At 33.7% G+C, this 22,220-nt stretch overlaps 1 protein-coding gene across 10 annotated transcripts in view; it reads right to left on the reverse strand.

Moving 5' to 3' along the window:
* The window catches only part of NAV3 (neuron navigator 3), an 853,828-nt gene that overhangs the window by 244,787 nt on the left and 586,821 nt on the right, over window positions 1-22,220 (reverse strand). For all 10 annotated transcript variants that reach the window (XM_064376945.1, XM_064376946.1, XM_064376947.1 and 7 more), the window contains one exon: window positions 1,492-1,564. In XM_064376945.1, the coding sequence (XP_064233015.1) occupies window positions 1,492-1,564 (73 nt within the window). The remainder of the gene's footprint in view (window positions 1-1,491; window positions 1,565-22,220) is intronic.

Raw genomic sequence — 22,220 nt, forward strand, 5'->3', positions numbered from 1 at the left:
TGCACCTCATGATACCAACTGAATTCATTGCAGTCAAATTTCTAAATCACCAACTCATTTATGCATATTTATGTATGTATCTATCTTCCAAATATATATCCATATGTATCAAAATATGTATGTGTGTATGTATATCTTCCAAAAACCAGACATATCAATTTTTAATGTTCCAATTATTTTATTTTTAATTTGTGCCATGTATTAATAAATAATGAAGATCAGCTTATATTAGATTACACAACTGAATAAGTATAAGTAGAAATCCTTGTTCTAACAAACGAAGTTCCTGTGTAAGATTTTCAAATATTGAATAAAAAAATTAAATTTACAAGCAAGACTACACATAAGCCTACCTTTTTCTCCTGTAATTATAACTTTAAAAATAGGAAAAGAGAAGGAAGTAAACCTTGAAAGCAGGCTACACAACCTGTAATTATATTTTAAGTAAAACTTGCTGTTGGCGATAAAATACATCCTCCTCTGACATCAAGGTTTATGTCCCCTTTTGGAGTTTAGGAAAATTAAACAATTCTTTGGATTTCTTGCTCTCTGATGGTTTATCACATAACTCAAACTATGCAGTAAAATAATTCATATAAAATGACCCTCTGAGTTGTTCTATTTTTCCCCCAAAATTTATCACATTTCTCACAGTTTTTGTCATACTGAAGAACTGCTTTTTTTATTCAAATGTTATTCTAAGTTACAGAACTACCAGTTAGGTTTTAACCTAAACTCCTTGGCTATTAAATGTGTAATTTAATTATATATCATAACATATTAAAATAAAATAAATTTAAATGTCAGTGTTCTCAAGTATGTCAAATTTTACCTTATAACAACCTTTTGCAAACTTTTGCCACCCTTTATATGTGAAAGTAAAATAAATTCAGAAAAAGATAAATGTCAAAACTTGTTCAAGGTTTTCCCATTTTGCTATATTTCAATTTTAGTGATGATCTTTTGCATCTTTAATGATTTAAAACATTTATATATAACAGTGATTAATACTGTTAGTTCTACTTATTTAAAAACTCATAGTGACTTATTTAAACTTACCAAGTATTTTGACTATTACTACCAACTTGAATATATTATAGAAATGTTATTGATAAAATGATATTTAAGACTTAATTAAAATATTTTACCTATATTTATGTCCATCCAACACTTGTCTAATTATCTACTTATCTACTTAAGAAATCTAATTATACTACACACGAGTAATAACATAAAGATGTCTTGTTGATTCACTCCCCTCCCATATACTTGGTTATGACAAGAACAGTTCTGGCAGAATATGGAAACATTTAAACACTTAAAGCACATATTAATAACCATTATGTTTATGTTTTGGTTCTCTTGAAGACTTCACCAATTTCCTTTATCATATTAAAGAGCTGTATACTCCAATGGTACATTTCTTACTTATAAATAATAATTTTAAAACATTGATGCCATTTGTGACAATTCAGCCATTCTTTTTCTTACCTTCAGCAGATAGACCTTGAACATTTACCCCTCTGGCTGCTAGAAAACTAAGGCAGACATCAACATTTTCAATCTGCAACATGAAAAGCAGTGAAAAAGAAATTTAGAGGATTATATTTTAATAAAGACATGTGCCAAAATGAAGCCAGAAAGAACGATAAAGAATGAATAGTTTACATTCATTTCATACTAGAAGTCTTAACCAGAGTTTAACTAGAATTATTTTGACTAATTGCAGAATGAATATAAAGCTTTCATTGTCCAGCTGGTACTTACAAACAATTCATAAAGGCCTGATCAAGAATGGCATTCTTGCAGATTAGCAACCCACCTACTTAACATAAAACTGGATTTTGTACTTTGCAAATAAGTCCCAGTGAAAGCATCCATACAGATTGAGATTGTTGCATGTGCGAGTCTTAGAATGTTAGGATGTGGGTAATTTAGATTCAGCCACCAATATTTGTTAGGTATGTCAAAAGATAGATAAGAGGGACGAAGGATTAATATGATATGAAAATGAAGCATATTTTCATCCTAAACCTAGCAATTCTTTATTTTAAAAAATGTATTTGCATTTCTAGAGGTGTATTATCTTCTGATTAAATATAGGTGTTGTCTTTGCTATTTTAAAAGGGTGATTCTCGTGGCTTTTTTTTTTTTTTTCTTTTTGAGACAGAGTGTTGCTCTGTCATACAGGCTGGAGTGCAGTGGCACGATCTCAGCTCACTGAAACCTTCACATCCCAAGTTCAAGCAATTCTCCTACCTCAGCGTCCCAAGTAGCTGGGACTACAGGTGTGGGCCACCACACCCGGCTACATTTTTGTATTTTTATAGAGACAGGGTTTCGCCATGTTGGCTAGGCTGATCTCGAACTCCTGACCTCAAGTGATCCACCTGCCTCGGCTTCCCAAAGTTCTGGGATTACAGGAGTGAGGCACCACACCCAGGTCCCATGGCTTTTAAATAATTGGTTTCAATATGATTACCAGTTTATAACCATTTGTGGTGAGAAGCAAAAAAAAAAAAAAAAAAAGATGACAATATGTTAATTAAGATGTTGATCTCAATATTGATCATGGCATTATATAGCAGTCACACAACTAAGACTTGTTAGAGTATAGAAAGCTAAAAAGTTCCAACTCTTTGCGATCCATCTCCCTAGATTTTGAGGTATTCTATAAATCTTAAGATTCTACAGTAAAGAAGAGAATTGAAATTAATAACTTGGCAAGGTATTATTGTCTGTCTTACTAAATTCTCATCAAAAGCTATGCATGAGGACCCACAGAGTTCTGCCAATGTCTTCTCTAGCTTAGCTTCATAGTAAGGTCAAAATGTCTCTTAAAGAAAATAAAAAGAAACAATGGATTCAAAATCTATCCTTATAAAATAAACTATTTACATTCCTTTAAATTGTAATTTTGTATGAAAATTGATACTACCCAATGACATGCTTTTTGCTTAATAATGACCACAGCCAAGGTATACGTATTTGCTTTGAGGAAAAAAAAAATCTTTACATTGATTAACTTCAAAGTAAGTTTTACTGAAATTATTCTAATGAATAAAGAATAGAGGCCAGGTACAGTGGCTCACACCTGTAATCTCAGCACTTTGGGAGGCCGAAGTGGGTGGATCACAAGATCAAGAAATCGATACCATCTGGCCAACATGGTGAAACCCCGTCTCTACTAAGAATACAAAAATTAGCTGGGCATGGTGGCGTGTGCCTGTAGTCCCAGCTACTTGGGAAGCTTAGGCAGGAGAATCCCTTGAACCTGGAATGGGGAGATTGCAGTGAGCCAAGATCATGCCACTGGACTCCAGCCTGGTGACAGAGTGAGACTCCATCCAAAAAAAAAATTAAAAATAAATACAGTTGAACATGCTGAATACAACATAATACAATAAATCTGATTGTTCTGCCCATCAGCATCTTAATATCCAATGGGGCTATAGTGCTGAGATGTATATTAATTCTTTCCTTTCAGCATATTTCATTCTGCTACTAGCTATAAGATTACATAAGGAAAGAAAGGAGGAGGAATGATAACAAGAAATGAGGCAAATTGGACGTTCTCTATCCATCCAAAGTGTTCTTTTAAATGTATTTCTTTCAGACCCATTAAAAATTGGTAAAAGAAAAATGCCAATAATTATTGTGGCCTAATATTAAGAAAGAGAATGTGATGGAATATTTTTAAATGTTTGCAAGAGCAGTACTAAAGTCCATGATTTCTGTGCAATTATATACCTTCTACAGAAAAAAGGAAGATTTCTGACCCAAATGTGATTTGCTGTAAAAAAGTTAATAGGATATCATTACCTAAAGTTTAGTTACTCATATTATATAGGAACAGGTTAGCTCACTGAAAATCCAGAAAAGGCCTGTCGAGTCTGTAAGTAAGCTTGGAAGATAATTTTTATCTATCATATAACCAGCCTATAAAATAAACTGATTTCTAGATTGGGTGTTATACACAACTCTCTCTCTCTCACCTTGCACCACAATCAGAGGGGAAGGTAAAAGGGCTCCAAAAGAAGGAGAACAACAAAAAACTATTGAAAATACATTCTTTTTTATTTTCAAATTTATTTATCAGGAGCATTCAACCATTTGTACTATTCTCTCATAGTCATTGATTATGAGAACCGACAATTTACGATAATTATGTTCCCCATTATTACCTGAGAAGGTATGTAATAGCAACAGAATAAGTACTTGAATACATAGTTTCCAATATGAGTATTAAAGGCTAGTCCATTAGAGTTCATTTATTTATTCAACAATATTTATGTTATTAACAATTTACCAAAATTTATTTTCTCACAATGTATCAGCATAATAAACATGACTTTTAATAAAATAATATCTTTTCCCCACTTAATTCTAGTCATTCTATAAATTCAATCACATTTGTTAGTACATACTATGCTATATGTTTTACAGTAAAAAGAAGAGGTTTTAAGATATTTTGTTAAATGTCATTTATATGCTGAATTTCTTACCAGAGGCATAGTTTAAAATAATTTGAGTGGATTTTTAAAAAATAAAATAATATTCTCTGGTTAATAATTTTATTTCAAGAAAAATTCTAGAGATTATTTTATCATTCCTTTTTTAAATATAGATTTCCCTTAAATATCTCCCAGTTATCATAAATAGACCTAGTATAAACATTGTTTTAATTGTGTTTTCCCATATTAAATGACAATTGTTCTTTAAACTAAAAACCTCTAAAACTTTTTGGTAACTTACAAACAGATAAAAGTTATTTTACCATCAAATTGAGCCAAATAATTGTAACCTGTTTTATTTTTCTTCATTATTGTTTGAGTCGGATATCAAACTACCAAAATTCAAATTATATTTTAACACCAATAATTTGGGTGAAATTTTAATTAGAATAACTTGATGTGCTTTAATATTTTCTAAAATATTGACTGTGACCCATAGAAAGAAATACATTGAATAGCACAACCAATATGCATATTCATAATTATAATGGAGACAAAGTTTCACAGAATAATACTTTACCTTACTAAATTCAGGTTACTGTGATGCTTCCTAGTGCACTGTACTGTCTTCTGTTTAATCTATTTAGATGTTTAAAATCCACTAGATGGATTTCAGCGTCCATTAATGAATGGTAATCCACAATATGAAAAATACTGCCCTAAAGAAGACCAGAGTATTGTCATGCCCACATTGCCTCTTTTCTGGCGGGGTTTGTAGCGGGGAGTATGCAGTAGGGGGCATATTCAAGGGTAGTGACAAGGGTAGTAAAGTGACAATGAAGGTGATGAGAAATGGGCAGATTCTGGATGTTTTCTGAGAGAACTGTATGGGAAGATTTGGCATTTAAGAGAAAGAAGAGTCAAGAATAACTCTAAGGTTTTGGGCTTTAAACATAAGAAGGATGAAGTCTCTATCCTGAGATAGAAAAGATCATGAATGGAAGTAGGTTTATTTTTTGACGTGTTGGCTGGTCCATCAAACATCCAAAAGGAAATGGTTAGTAGGCAGTAGGACACACAGTCTGGAGTTCAACTGAGAGGTTGGAGTGAAAATCTAAATTCAAATTTTTTGATGATGTGAATGAAGTCTTGAGGCTGTATTATCAACAAAAGAATGTCTACATAAAAGATAAGAGGAACAAACATTGAGCCTTAGGATATTATCACTGGAAAGAAGAGGAGGAACAAACAGAGAAGACTGAACAAAGCCACTGGGAAGAATGAGGAAAATCAGGAGAGAATGGGGTACAGAAAACTACCTGAATGAAAGATTTTAAAAACAAGGGAGAGGAGCTCTATCAAAAGCTGCTGACAAATCATTTAAGACAACAGCTAAGAGCTGACCACTAGTTTTAGAATTAAATAAATTAACTCAATAAAAGTGCTCATAATAGTGCTTATCAAATAGCAAATCCCAAATATATAAATTAATTATTAAAGTATATAACATAATATACACACCTATAAATTATTAAACTATATATTACATATTACATATGTGTGTTTGTGTGTGTAAAATATATACATAGAGGACTAGCCAGAATGTAAGCTCCATGTGCATGTGTATATATTATGTTTGTGTATATACATATAATATATACATTCCATGGAATATGTATATCTACACATATACACAAAATATATACATATATGTATATTAGGTATATATATTTTATGATATATATACACACTTTAATAATGTATATAACTAATATGTAATATAATTATATATGTAATACATGTGTAATATACATTAACATATATAATATATAATGTATATTACATGTGTGTCATATATGTTATATGTGTTATTAAAGTATATGCTGTGATATACATTGCGTATATTAATGTATATATCATGATGTATACTTTAATAATCTGTAATATATATATATGACTAATCAGAATGTATGCTTTGTATTGATTCTTTTTAATTTTGTCTACTGCTCTCTCCCCAGTCTAAGTGTATGTCTCAGGTGATCCACAAACAATTGCTGAGGAAATAAATGAACTACAGCAAGGATAAAACAGTGTTTTCATGCCTGAAGCAGTCAAATAAAAAAGAGGAATAATTAAACTCTAATTGGAAATAATATTAGCAGTCAAATTCATTATGTCTCCTTAACATTGTCCCTGATGAGCTGACTTACTTCTATGGAATCCTAAGCCTTTCCTCTGAAGTACATGAACTCATCTCTGCTGGTGGGAACAGGCAACTCTCTTATCACATTTACCCTCCTATCTCCAGGATCTCACACCATGCCAGGCAAAATCAATGCTTAATGCATTATTGTTGACTGAATGAATTAATAAATTGACACATAGTATCAGTTATATAAGCTCTAATAGCATTTGGCCTGCTATATGTTCCAAAACTTAGCGTTTGGTCTTTTTCTTTTGTAGGGTCAGGGAAGAAATTCTACTCTGGAGTAGAAAGATGTTGATGAGAGTAGAAAACCAAAACCTAGGCTGGGCACGGTGGCTCACGCCTGTAATCCCAGCACTTTGGGAGGCCGAGGCAGGCGGATCACAAGGTCAAGAGATCCAGACCATCCTGGCCAACATGGTGAAACCCCGTCTCTACTAAAATACAAAAATTAGCTGGGCGTGGTGGTGCATGCCTGTAATCCCAGCTACTTGGGAGGCTGAGGCAGAATTGCTTGAACCCGGGAGGTGGAGGTTGCAGTGAGCCGAGATTACGCCACTGCACTCTAGCCTGGCGCCTACCAACAGAGCAAGATTCTGTCTCAAAAAAAAAAAAAAAAAAGAAAAAAGAAAACCCAAACCTGATCATAACAGGCAAATGAGTGAGAAATATAAATAAAAATAAAAGTATATCATATACATAATTACTTAGAAGATTCAGTTAAATTTTACATGTAAAACACTTAGCACAATACAATGTACATAGTAGGAATTCAATAACTCAAAACAAAAAATACCTATTATTATTATTATTATAACAGTTTTTAATATTAATGGAGGGTAACAATGCTGTAATGGTATACATGTTGCCGTTTCACAACATAGCCTCTTTCACTTTTGGCATTACATAGACTTTCCTGAGAATTATCCACATCCTATTAAACTCATATCCCAAAGTTTTATTCCAGTGGTTCCTAAACTCTGCTACATTTAAGAATCAACTGAGGATCTTTTGAAACCATAGATGCCCAGTTTACACTCTCATAAGTTAAAGCAGAATGAAAGCGGATAGGAGTCAGCTTTCAGTATATGTTACAAATCCCCAAGTGATTCCAATTTGTAGCAAAACTTGTAAATTACAACTTCAAACTATGTTCTTCCAAGAAAGTAACTGGAGACAGTTTCAGTTTACTGCCATGCGGATGCAGGAATTGCACTGTTCACAACAGAGTAACATATTTTTCTTATTTGGACCATGATACTATATAATTCATGTGTTATTCCTGTGATATTAAAACATACATTCCTTTAGAGCAGTAATACAAAGAAATTCATTATGATTTCAATGGACACCACATTTCTCATTTGACTCAGGTCACAATCACATTCTGTAGCTTACAGACAGTCACTCTCAGGGTTTTTATTTGACCGTTATTATGTCAGCCACAATTTAATGTCAAGCACAATTTCATGGAACACCTACTTTCCCTCTCTTTTTCATGTTAAATTTAAGCATGGCTTGATAACTATAAAAATGTTGGCTGTGTAATGAAAATAAAATGAAAAGTTTCTGAGAGCTAGATCCAGTCATTATTTTCAGAAGTATCCAAATGTGTGGATACATTGAGCCTTGAGGTTTTGATATTTCATCAAAATACTTAATGCTATCATAATGCCCTAAAGAAAAACACAGTTTTGTTAGAGTAATTCTTAAAATGGACTGTCATTTTCATTATTATAGAAACTAAACAAATTTAATAGAAATTAATCCATATTTTTAGAATTGGATAGCTTCTATGTATATAACTAATATTAGCTTCCTGTAGCACTACCATTTTTTGTGTACTATCAAACAAACCAGTTATTTATTTATTCATCATAAATGTATTAAACTGATTATACCTGAAAATGTGCTCAGTGCATCAAATTAAAGACACAGCCACTATTTTCATGTATTCTAAAGGGCAATGGATTATTTCAACTACTCATGTGAAAAATGAAACAAATTTTTCAAGGCAGAAATTTTTTTGATTGTCTAATTTTGTAGTTGTATATTTATACTGACCCTAACATACTTGCTAAATATGAGCATGTCTAATTGCTAAATTACAAATTGGGTTTCAGATGAGAAAAGGGAGAGTTTTCATGACCTTCTCATACGAAAACTCAAGACATAACAGTATAATTTTAACTTCAATTTTGTTTTAAATCTGAGGATTAACATGTGTTCTTGACATGTCAACCAGAGAGTATGTATTAGAAATACTGGTATTGGCAAGGGTGCAGTGGCTCACACTGTATTGCCAGCACTTAGGGAGGCCAAGGCAGGCAGATCACCTAAGGTCAGGAGTTAGAAACCAGCCTGGCCAAGATGGCAAAACCAGTCTCTACTAAAAATACAAAAATTAGCCTGATGTGGTGGCAGGTGCGTGTAATCCCAGCTACTCCAGGGACGCTGAGGCATGAGGATCACTTGAACCCGCAAGGTGAAGGTTGCAGTGAGCTGAAATCATGCCACTGCACTCCAGCCAGGGGCATAGAGCAAGACTGTCTCAAACAACAACAACAACAAAAAAACAAAAAAGAAAAAAATCTAATATGTATTCATTTCAATTTATTCATTTCAGTGTTGAATATACTATTTAAAAAATGTAGGGCTTTTAATTAGCACAGTTCTTTGTTGTACTCATACACTTTAAGCTGTGTTTTTTTTATTGCATTTTAGGTTTTGGGGTACATGTGAAGAACATGCAAGACTGTTGCATAGGTACACACACGGCACTGTGATTGGCTGCCTTCCTCCCCATCACCTATATCAGCTGTGTGTTTTATGACAGCCAGCCTTTTAGCATTTTTTACTGCAAATATAACCTGTTTCAGGACATGTAATTGGAAGCATCTATCACAATATTAACAAAGTAGTACTTTGTCTATTCACATATTTTTTACATTTACTTATGGATATTTGATGAAAGTTACAGTTGGTACTAAATATCAAGATATGATTAATAACCTCCTTATAGTTTGTGATTAAATCTAAACTACGGCACAACACTTAACATCAACTATCAACTGTTTATTATGGTCAAAGAACTCTGTTAAATGATGAAGGGATATAAAAATGAATGGTAAGATCTTTGCCTTTGCGAGCTTTAAAATAGCTGAGGAGACAGAAAAGATTCATAAATTGTCATAACGTAAGGCATAACATGATAAATTTCAAAAAAGAATTATAAACAACTCTGTAGAGCAGCGAGGAGAATGGAATTATTGATTTCCACTACAGATACGGGGAAAATTTCACAGAGTGTCGTTTAAATTTAAAAGTTAAGTTGCGGCTGGGCGCAGTGGCTCACGCACGTACTCCCAGCACTTTCAGAGGCCGAGGTGGGTGGATTACCTGAAGTCAGGAGTTTGAGACCAGCCTGGCCAACATGGTGAAACCCAGTCTCTACTAAAACTACAAAAATCAGCCAGGTGTGGTGGTACACGCCTGTAATTCTAGCTATTTGGTAGGCAGGGGCAGGAAAATTGGCTTGAACCCGGAAGGCAGAGGTTGCAGTGAGCCGAGATCGCGCCACTGCACTCCAGCCTGAGGGACAGAGAGCGACTCCGTCTCAAATAAATAAATAAATAAATAAATAAATAAATAAATAAATAAGCAAGCAAGCCATGCTGGTAGACAAGTATCAGAAGGAGGAACAGTGCATGCCAACTAGAGCAACTATAAGGAAAACTGTTCACAAGGATGCTTGAGAACAGATGGCGCCAGTCCTTACATTCTGCAATTATGCTTATAGGGTTGACTTTGACCTGTGATTTAAAACACTGTGTTTCCCATTGGACTCAAACCCTGCTACAATGTAAAAAGTTAAATAATCATAAACCAAGTAACAGGTATAATACCTCAAAGATTTATTTCTCTCTATATAAGTAATGCATCCAAGTTAGAACATGGCTAAAGTGCTAGATATTCCTGATGCAAATCATACATAGAGAATATCTAAAAAACATAAATGAATTCTAACTTTGGCTATTTCAGGAAGGTAGATTCTTTTGTGACTTGTGCTATTTTTGATGAACTATACTTCTCATTTTTCACAATAAACAGGTAATACTAGTGTCATTACATAAATTAAATAAATTAATAAAATTTCAATTAAAATAGATAAGATGGTTTAGTGTGAGCAAATGCCAATGCTAACAATGAATTAAAGTAATTACATAGAATTTATCCTAAGATTTTAACTAGAGTTGAATTTTATTTCTGGAGAGTTAAAGTAAAATACAGTAATATTTTTGGTTTGGTCAAAATTTGTAGGATGTTTGGTTTTCTTCATTCATTTAACAATTATTGATTCACTGAGACATTTCCAAGCCCTTAAAAATATATAGTTTTACAGGCAATGGAGGTAATTCCAATTTAATGTAATAAATGTTATGATCACAGAAACATAGACTCCTAGAAAAGAATGCAGAAGGGTTTTTTATTCTTTTTTTTTTTTTTTTTTTTTTGAGTAAGGGTTTTATTCCCATCATCCAGGCTGGCTTGCAGCAGCACAATTTCAGCTCACTACAACCTCTGCCTCCTGGGCTCAAGCGATTCTCCTGCCTCAGCCTCCTTAGTAACTAGGACTACAGGTGTGCATCATCACCATGCCCAGTTAAATTTTGTATTTTTAGTAGAAATGGGATTTCACCATGTTGATCAGGCTGGTCTTGAACTCCTGACCTCAAGTAATCCACCACCCTCGGCCTCTTAAAGTGCTGGGATTACAGGTGTGAGCCACTGCGGCCGGCTAGAAGGTTCTATTTCTGATCAGAGTCCAAGAAAACTAGGAAAGGAGAAGGTTATTAGTAACTAAGTCCTACCTAACATAGTAACAAAGATATATTATTTTGAAATTGTCATTACTATACCATCTTACAATGATAAAAGTGTCGATCAGAGAATTGAATTGATATGCCCAAGGTCACACAGAGCCCATGTTCCTAACCCTCACATTTTGCTGCTTTAAGGGAAGCCCAAGTTAGTCCCTGAGAGGTTAGGAAGTGTTTGCTGGAGGAGGGGATGTGGTAAGAGGTGAACGTGGGAAGGAGCTGTATTGAACTGGTCATGGTTGAGAAATAGCATAGTTTGAGGGATCTGTAAGAGTTCAGAATAGCCAGGAATATTGAGTTGACTCCCATTTAACTCTTTCTCCATAACTTCCCATTGTTTACCATTGTGAAACTGCTCAAGAGGTTGGTAGCCTTCAAATCCGTTTGAAGAAAATGTGTAGAAGGGATCAGGCAGAAGGGGCTCCAGAGCATGAATCTTGAGATCTAGAGAAAGATAGTGGTAGGAGACAAGGCCACAGAGATAAGTGGGGGCTCAGTGAGGAACATCTTCCATGCCTTGCTAAGGGTCAGAGGCCTGATCTTAAGCTCAGATATCTAAACGTGTGCTGTAACCATAAAAAGAAATGATCCGTGTTGCATTGAATACATCCATTTAAATGACCACACAGTATATACACAGATTTATTAACAGATAATAAAATTTTCACAAATCAATTTTTACTCATACTCTATCTGAAATACACTCTAATATTTTTTAAAAATCCTATTTTAGTATATTTCTTGTTTTTCTTTTTCTTTTTCTTTTTTTTTTGAGACAGAGTTTCGCTCTTGTTACCCAGGCTGGAGTGCAATAGCGCGATCTCGGCTCACCGCAACCTCCACCTCCTGGGTTCAGGCAATTCTCCTGCCTCAGCCTCGTGAGTAGCTGGGATTACAGGCACGCGCCACCGTGCCCAGCTAATTTTTTGTATTTTTAGTAGAGACGGGGTTTCACCATGTTGACCAGGATGGTCTAGATCTCTTGACTTCGTGATCCACCCTCCTCGGCCTCCCAAAGTGCTGGGATTACAGACGTGAGCCACCACACCCGGCCCAGTATATTTCATTTTTAAATTCAATTGCAACACACTCATAAGATACTACTTGAGCAAGGTGCAGTTTGAAAAATTCTATAATGCATGTAAAGAATGGAGGCAGGGAAAATGATTTGGGGCTTTTCTATTTTTTCCTCCACCACTCAACAACCAAGCATGGGAAAGAAGTTTATACAGAGTCTTAAGCAAGTATGCTACTTACAACAAATGCAAAATCCTTTTCATCTTCACTGTTAAGTTTTAGTAAAGTCAGTATTATTTTTCTTATTCACTAGAGGCTCAGAGAGGTAGCACAGTTTACATAAGCTTACAAAATTAATAAGGAGCAAAGCCAGAACTTAAACCTGTCAGTCTGCAACGTACTTGCTCTTCTGCTTCACTATGCTTGCTACCACTGTAATTTAAACATTCTCACTAAGCTAGTTCCAGCCTCTGACTTAGACTCACCACAAAATTGACAGATGGCTAGGAAATAGTGCCAGGTACAAACAAAATAGGGGCTCAACAAATATTTGGTTGAATGTAAGAATGAAAACTGTGTAGTATAAAGGTAAAGACAGAAATGGGTATGCAAATTCCACTTGTTCCACACATTTCATAAGTTCACAAGTTTAACTGCTTGCATATTACTTCTCAAATATCCAATGCATTTTATATGCAGGTAGATTAACATATAGAATGATTGATGTGGCCACAAGCAAAAGAATGCTGGCATCCACCATAAGCTAGAAAAAGAAGGGAATAGATATCCGCTACAGCCTCTGGAAAATATACAGTAGTGTTGACACCTTGATTCCAGCCCTGTGATACAGATTTCTGGCCTCCAGAACTGTCAGAAGTTAAATTTCTATTGTTTTAAGCCACCAAATTGGTGGTAATTGTTTTAGAAGCCACAGGAAACTAATACAAGTATCTACTTAGTAAAGCAGTAGAAATAAAAACTTGGGCAAGCCCAAAGGTGAGCAGGGATCATTGTGAGTATGCATAAGTCCAGGCCTTGTCCTCTGGCGTTGTTAAGTCTTAGAACTGGGGGGTGGAGAGGAGAGGTGCAGTTTAATTAGTTACCCCTGTGTCATTGCAAGGCAATGCCTTGCAGGCTTTACTTTCCCATCTCACATGTGTTTGCATTGCAGAATAGGGAGAGGAATAGGGGACAGTAATTTTGTTTTGCTCTTTGGTTTCTGTTTGTCTGGTTGATCTGTGATTAGATACAAGGACTATGTTTATTATTTAGATCCTATAGTGTTGTAATTTAAAAATTTGCAGTCAAATAAAAATGGATTTGCATCACGGTATTGCAATTTACACATTGCAAGAAATTGAGAAGTTTTTGCTCTCTCAAAGCTTCAGCTTCCTCATCTGTGAAGTAGTAATGAAAAGAGTTCCAGTTCCCACATCAATATGTTATATGAGGATTAATGATGCTTATAAGTAGCTTGGCTCCATACTAGGCGTGTGTGTGTGTGTGTGTGTGTGTACACACACATATATCGATACTAGGAATGGAGAAGTGTATATTTGATTATTTATATGTATATATACTCTTCCTAATATGGAGCTAAGTTCTATAAACACATGTATGCTGGAATAGAATTGTGTGTGTATGTAACTAGCTGAATAGACATAAATATGAAAAGTTCCTGAGGATGTAATCAGATAAAATCTTTTGTTCAAAACCCTACTATTCTTCTTTAACTTACTTGATAATTGGAGAATTATGAACATCATTTAATATTTTATATCAGTTATAGATGATATCAGTCTTCATTTTAAGCTATAATTGACAATATATAGTGTTACAAATATAAATTTTTAAAATTAACATCAGTATTCATTGACCTGAAGATATATCATTTTGATTTTTTAATAAATTTCTCCTTTTAAGTTTGTTCCAGGAAACAAAACCAAACAAGAGAATTTATTGTTTTATTATAAAGTTATAAAACTGTCCTAAACAAACCTAAAAATATTTATATATATAAAGACCTAAGGTTACATAAAACAACTGATTACTTACCAAATTCATAATTTCACCCTAAAATTTATAAATCATTATTTGTCTCACAAAACCACTCTCTCTTCTAGTTACACAAGAGTTTATACACCTGCCACAGAAAGAAGGAACAAGTATAATAATTAAACAATAATTCTTACTTATATTGCAAGTTAGGGTGTAGCGGAGGGAGAAAGAGAGGAGCCAAATTATTTTTTTTAAAAGAGCAATCTCAATAAAAATTCATCAAGTTATTTTGTGAATATCAACAAAATAATTTTAAACTTTATATAACGAGTCAAAGGATCTAGAATTGCCAACAGAATATTAATGAAGAACAAAATTGGAGGACTGACAACACACCTTCATGACCTACATGAAGTAAGTCATGTAATCAAGACAGTAATTAAGACAGTGTGGGATTGATGCAAAAAAATGGGAAAATAAGGAGTGGAACAGAATAGAGAGTCCAGAAGTAGATCCAGGTTAATAGAGTCAATTGATATCTGACAAAGAAGCAAAGGCCATACAATGAAGCAAAGATCACCTTTTCAATGAATAGTGCTGGAAGAGCTGAAAAACTAGATGCAAAAAATATAAACAAAAATAGATGCAATGCCAAATACATCTATAAAATCTATAATAGCGATAACATCTATAAAATAAATAATTGATAAGCTGAACTTCATAAAAATTAAAAACTTATGCTCTGTAAAGCACAGTATCAAAAGAATCATAAAACCACAGACCGGCAGAAATATTTGCAAAACATACAGTCGTCATCCAAAGTTTACAAAGAACTCTTAAAACTCAACAAGAAAACAAACAACCTGGTTCTTAAAACAGGGGTCAAAGACTTTAACAGACACCTCATCAAAACAGACATACTGTTGACAAATAAGCATATGAAAATATACATAGTTCCACATCATATCTCATCAGGGGAATTCAAATTAAAGTCCCAATGAGATGCCAGTACAAATCTGTTAGGATGGTCCAAATCCAGAACACTGACAATACCGAATGCTAGTGAGGATGTGGAGCAGCAGGGATTCTCATTCATTTCTGGTGGGAATGCAAAATGGAACACTTTGGAAGACAGTTTGGTGGTTTCTTACAAAACTAAGCAAATGTCATATGATCCATCATTTACACTCATTAGTATTTACCCAAAGGAGTTGAAAATTTAAGTTCACACAAAAATCTACCCATGGAAATGTGTAGCAGTTTTCTTCATAACTGCCAACACTGGGAAGCAACTAAGATGTCCTTCAGTAGGTGAATGGATAAATAAACTGTGGTACATTCAGACAGTGGAATACTATTCAGCACTTAAAAGAAATGAGCTATCAAGCCATGAAAAGACACATAGGAACCTTAAATCCATATTACAAAGTGAAAGAAGCAAATCTGAAAAGGCTACATGCTATATAACTCCAACAATAAAACATTCTAGAAAAGGCAAAATCATAGGGACATTAAAACAGTCAGTAGTTACCAGGAGTTGGAGCACAGAGGATGTGTAGGGCAGTAAAACTACTCTGTATGATACCATAATGGTAGACACATGTCAGTATACATTTGTCTAATGTACAACACCGGAGCAAAACTTAATGTGAATCATGGACTCTGGGTGATACTGATGTTTCAATATAGGTTTATTAATCATTACAAATATACTACTCTGATGGGGGATGATGATATTGGGGGGTGGCTATGCATGTGTGAGGGAAAGGGGTAGATGAGAAATCTGTACCTTTCCCTCAATTTTGCCGTGAACTCAAATTTGCTCTAAAAACTGTAGTTTAAAAAAAAATAAAGAGGGGGAGGAAGTGGAGAAGGAAGAGAAGGAAAAGAAAGAGCTGAAGATCCAAAGACCTAAATTCCAGGCCTTATTCTGTTAAATTTATTTGTTAGTAAGTCTAAAGGCAATCTGACCTACACTAAATAGACATGACTCCAAACCGTAAATCTGCCACATATTAAATAAAGGACACGGATCACCTCATTGAGACACAGTTCTATTACAGGTTTGCCGAGATGGCTAAATGAAAAGTATAAGCAAAACATCTACAACAGCACCAGGTATATAACCTTGACGTTCAGTAAGTAACTGATGATGACATTGTTGAACTTTCAGATCTTTCTCTAAAATTGTATGTTTCTATGTAATGATTTCCCAGTATTTCTTGTTATGTTTGAAATGTGGCTAATACTAATCAGGTGGGAAATATGATTTTTCAAAGTTTAACAAGGAATGTCAATATTTCTTTTCTGTGTCTATCCATACAATTCAGTGTAACTGAATTTATATTAAAATAATTTAAATATAATTTCATGAAGGAACTAGTTTTGGCATATCTACTAAATTCCAAAACACTTATCTGATCAAAGATAAATTTTGCAAATTATTGCACTGAGGTTAAGTGAACAAGATATCCCCTATTTGGTTTTTTCTTCTTAATTATTATTGAAATAATTTTAAATATATAAACGATCAGATTTTTTGCGATAGGAGTATCACAATTCATATTTGAAATGACCTCAGATCTTAACATATTGTTTCCAGAACTAAGATTGTTAAAATTGCCCTATTGTTAAATATTTTTTCACTGATTATTATAAGTGATAATTTTATTACGTTTGGCAGTAGGGGGGCAATTGAAAAAGGTGGAGAAATAAGTTCTTTAAAAATACCAAATTATTAAATGTAAAAAGCTAAAATTATACAAGAATTGTTATGAAATATGTCTTCAAATATCATGTTTGATTGTATTTTGTGTTTACAATAATATTGGGCTACCAGGAGAAAACAATTTGTAGCATTTTAGGTACTAAAAAAAAATCAGGATAAAGAACATGCCAATTTTTATTAGAGTGGTCAATGTTCAAAGAAATAATAGAAATATCAACTACATTTTGTAATGTTTATATATGCATATATAAAGCTTATTAATGTCCTTAAAAATTATGTCTTCTCTTCACAAAGAAAAAATCTGTAATTCAAACAAGTTACTTTATTCCAATTTCTATTTATCATGTTAATTATACAAACAAGTATAAATATTGACAACAATAAGAAAAATATTTAAGCTATTTATAATATAAAGTTAATGCAACAAGGTGTTCTTGTATCTTTAACTTTTATTTAATTTCTAAATGGCAGACCAAAGAATTCCCGTAACAAAATTATTTCATATTGCTATTGTTTTTCTTTGTAAATTAGACTTACTAAAACTGAAGAGAAATCATGATCTTTGGCATTTTTAAAAATCAAGGTAGCAAATCAGAGTTCCAGCTGACTTTAGAGTTCATCTGTCTGGGAGCTGTGGTGGCTCAGGTCAGTTGTCCTGACGCTTGAGTAGGTGAGGCTATGTGTTCGAGGCCAGCCTGGGCAACATAGAGAGCTCTCATCCATTGGAAAAAAAAAAAAAAAGAGTTCATCTGTCCAATTTCCTCATTCCAGAAATAAGCAGAGGCCCTGAGCATTTACTGAATGCCTTTTCCTGGGTCACATATGCAAAACAACACACTGTCTCTTAATGCCTCCATGTTATGTCAGTTACTTCATTTGAACTTGACTAGTGTGTGGAGCAATCTCTAGTGACAAGCAGATTTAAAAACCATTTAAGTGATACGCTAATCACTTAAATATAAATTCCCTAACACTAATAGTTTGTACATATTTTTGCAAAGTTTGAGTCTCTATAAATATAATGAAATCATTAAGAAAAACACAAAGTAAAGATTTTCATTTAGTATTTCTTTATAGATCAGAGCTCTATTTATAGTAAAGCATTTGTCTTCATTAAGCTATCTTTTTCTAGCCATTCTAGAAGATGAATATTTTCAAAGTCAGGGGATCATGTGACTAGACTAACTTAGCAATATTCCACTCCTCTGAGTCATAGTGCTACAATCTTGCAATGTGCCCTGTATAAGACTTTATTAAACCTTTAAGAGCATTCCAGTATTTTATCTCTTCCCTATTTGGTTAAGAACCTCATCTTCTTATCCTAACTTTAAAAGAAATCCTTTAAAAGAACAGTGATTACAAGCAGTAGCTGAAAACATTAAGACGTCAAAGGACAGGCTACTGATAAAAGCATGGGATATTTTTACTATTAAGAATAGTTTCACTTTCCAGATAAATATAAACAAGAGAAATAGGATCAATAAATCTCTATCCCAAATGGGATAAGGATGTGAAATCCATAACAGTAATGATTCTGGGAGCCACAACCCTATGGAATTAAATAGGTGGAAAAGACTTAAATCTAATTTTCCAACTAATAGGAATTAAAAAGGAGTTGGAATTAAAAAGAAATGACTTAAATCTAATTTTCCAGCTGCTAGGAATTAAAAAGGAATAAGAGGCCAAAAATGTTCATATCAGCAAATTGTAAACAACATATATTTTACACTAAAAACTTAGATTGAAGGTTGTGACTGGAAAACAATTGAGCTATTATGGTAAAATAGAGCCAAGAAAGAGGAAGGACAAGCTGTGAACCACGTTTGCCAGATCCTTAGCTGTCTTACATAGTCTAATACTTGGTTTGCAGCTATTTCACATAATCAGATGTCCTCATTCCTCTGTGCATTTGTGAAGACCCTTAAATATAATGGTCTATTTTAAAATTAAAAAAAAAAATTGTCTTTGAAACAACTTTTACCCTACATGTCTAACATTTTTGTCTAAGAACCTTGCACTTGTGTCTCTGCATTTCAAATAAATGTTGGGCATTTTTTGTTTTGCTATTTTTAATTTGCTGGGCATTTGGGACATTCCTGGTATTTATAGTTTGCTAATTTATTTCCTCATATAAGCTCACCAAAGTTGGGACATGCAGTATGTATTTTGAATCCTGATACCACCCACCTAGGAATTACTCAACAGGTGCCATCCACATGAGTAACTTCATCTTTGGATGAGGTTAAATTTAGTGTTGACTAAGCTCCAACAAACTAAGTTCTGTTTTCCAGGACCAGTTTAGTCTCAAGCTCATTAAAGAAAAATAATCATGACTTTGAAATTTAGGATAAAGATGAATCACAATATCTCAATAATTATACTAATAAACTGCTAAAAGCACGAATTCATATTTTTCTTAAATATGTGCTATTTGGACTGTGTTATTCAAAAGAATAATTCTTGGGATTATATATACACATATTATATATATATACACACATATACACATATTATATATAGAGAGAGAGTTGAATTTTCTTTATAAGGCACACACACAAATATATATGTTGAACTTTTCTTTATTATAAGGTAACCATTAGAGAATCACATAAAAAGAAAGCATGTTAATATTATCTAAAATTCTGAAGTTGTTATATTAATTTGAATTCCTCTAATTTCTATTTAATATACTTTCTTTTCTACTTTGAAATTATTTTGTATATTTGATATACACAAAATAATACATTTAACACTTATGTAAGTTGTAAAAACAGAACAATATAGTGCATTATACCCCACAGAAATAGAATTCTCCAAGTAACTTGCCTCTACTTATGTGTTTTTTTCCCTGTCCCACCCATAACCTTTCAGTGATAGCTACTATATAGATATTTCTGTTTATACAAATATGTTACATATATACTTTTTTCAAGTATCTGTATCTTGACCCAGTCATAACCTTTTATGACATGATACAGAAGCAAATGTATCCCCATTATTTTCTAATATCAAATCTTCCACACAGACCAAAATTTTCTCCTCTTCTACTTCCTTTAGGAATTGGTATAGTCACTTACCACTTCATTCCCCTGGACCCTTTCCTCTCCCTCTACTGCTTCCTTCTTCTGTGCCTACTTCCCCCCTTGCAAAAACTCTCCTCAACTCTGTCTTCTTCTCAAGCTATTTATTTTTTCTTCTCTAAGACTGACTTAACAGGACACTCTTAGAAAGTTTATTCATGACTCAATGGATATCAGCGCTTCTCAACTACTTCTTAACACACTGTCACTCTACAGAAGATGTTCATATACAGGTAATCAATGCCTATCCAATTACTAGAAATAAATACCTCATTCCAGTACACCAGCTATTTAGCTACGCAACATTTGATAGCACGTGACACATTCTGCACATCTTACTTTGCCCTAACTTGCTTGAGTAGTCCAAGTATTATAACTTGAACTAGTGCATCTACTCTAAGGATTAGCAGTCCACATCTCTGATTCTGTTCCTCAACCCTGGTTTCACTGGCTCAACCCTCTTTCCCTTTCCTGACTCCTACACCTGTATCATATCAATATTTATATTTCCTAGAGTGAAAAACCTCAGCTTTCTTCTTCTGTGATTTTATGCAGACCTCCTGTAAGATTCCATTTTTCTCCATGGCTTCAACTATTACCTATTCTCTCAGTATATTCTAACCAACACTCTTTTCTGAACTTCAGAAACACATGTCAAATAGCCTAAAGTTACCTCCAAATTGATGTTTTAATAGATACATCAAGCTCTACATGTTAAAATACAAATTCACCACCTTCTCCACTCCACCTTTTTAACCGTTTTTTCTGCTTCTATAATAATTATTTTGTTTAACAGTAATCACCCATGCAGGCTAAAAAACTGGGGTCATTTTAAGCTCCCTGTACTTACTATCCATCACCCAAATTCAATGGGACACCAACAGTTACTTACTTTATAATCCTCATAAAGCATCTAGGGTAATCTTTTAAAATATTTATATTGGATCATACCACAGCCCAGCTTTAAAAGTCTTCCAAAGGCTCCCTGAGTTAGAATACACACCAACTTCTTACTTTGGCCCTACACTATCAGGCTTCCTTATTCCCTTCAAACAACTCTCCTTGTGCTTAATCCACAGTGGTCTTCTAACTGTGGAATGTACCAAACTTACTCCATTCTCAATCCTTTTTGTTCTTGCCTACGTAACTGTTGCTGTTATTTATCTAAACATTTGCTCCTCCAATTCTCAAGTGTAGTTTATTCAAATGTTATTATACCTTGTACTTTAAGTGCTCAGTAAATATTGATTAAATGTGAATTATCTGGCTACTATGGAAATTCATCAGTACACTGTAGATTCACACCACAAAAGGGATCTTCTATTCTTAAAGGCTTAAAATAATTCAATAAAGGTTAGCAAGTTCAAAATTTATATTAAAATGATTTGTGATCAAACGTAGTAGCAGACCTAATTTTATTTTATCTTTTGTTATTAAGCACCAACAGCAACCAAAGGCCACAAAAGATCAGTTATACAAAAAGAGTTGGCCAAAGAAATACTACGAGCAAGTATGCCACTCACTGTTACTAATGTGGCACCTCCCAGTGTTATGCAATCAAGGAACAGGCCACATCCTGTTTGGAGTAGATACATGAAATTCATAAGCCTAATCATGCTTCAATAATCATTTTTCCTTTACTTTCTTGTCTCAGTTACAGTCTGGAATTTGTATTCACTAGCATTGCTTATGCAAATTCTTAAGAACAGAGGCAAAAATAAGTCAACCAAAAAAGTTACGTTTATTTCACATGTAGTCTTCTGAATCAACACATCGAGGGCATGCCAATTTCAGATTCAAAATTCAACCACATCTTAAATAAATGAGGATCTAAGTCATTCTTAGTCAATATTCAAC

The sequence above is a fragment of the Aotus nancymaae genome, unplaced genomic scaffold (assembly GCF_030222135.1).
Source record: "Aotus nancymaae isolate 86718 unplaced genomic scaffold, 86718_ANA_hifiasm-v0.15.2.pri h1tg000016l, whole genome shotgun sequence".
Lineage (NCBI taxonomy): Eukaryota > Metazoa > Chordata > Mammalia > Primates > Aotidae > Aotus > Aotus nancymaae.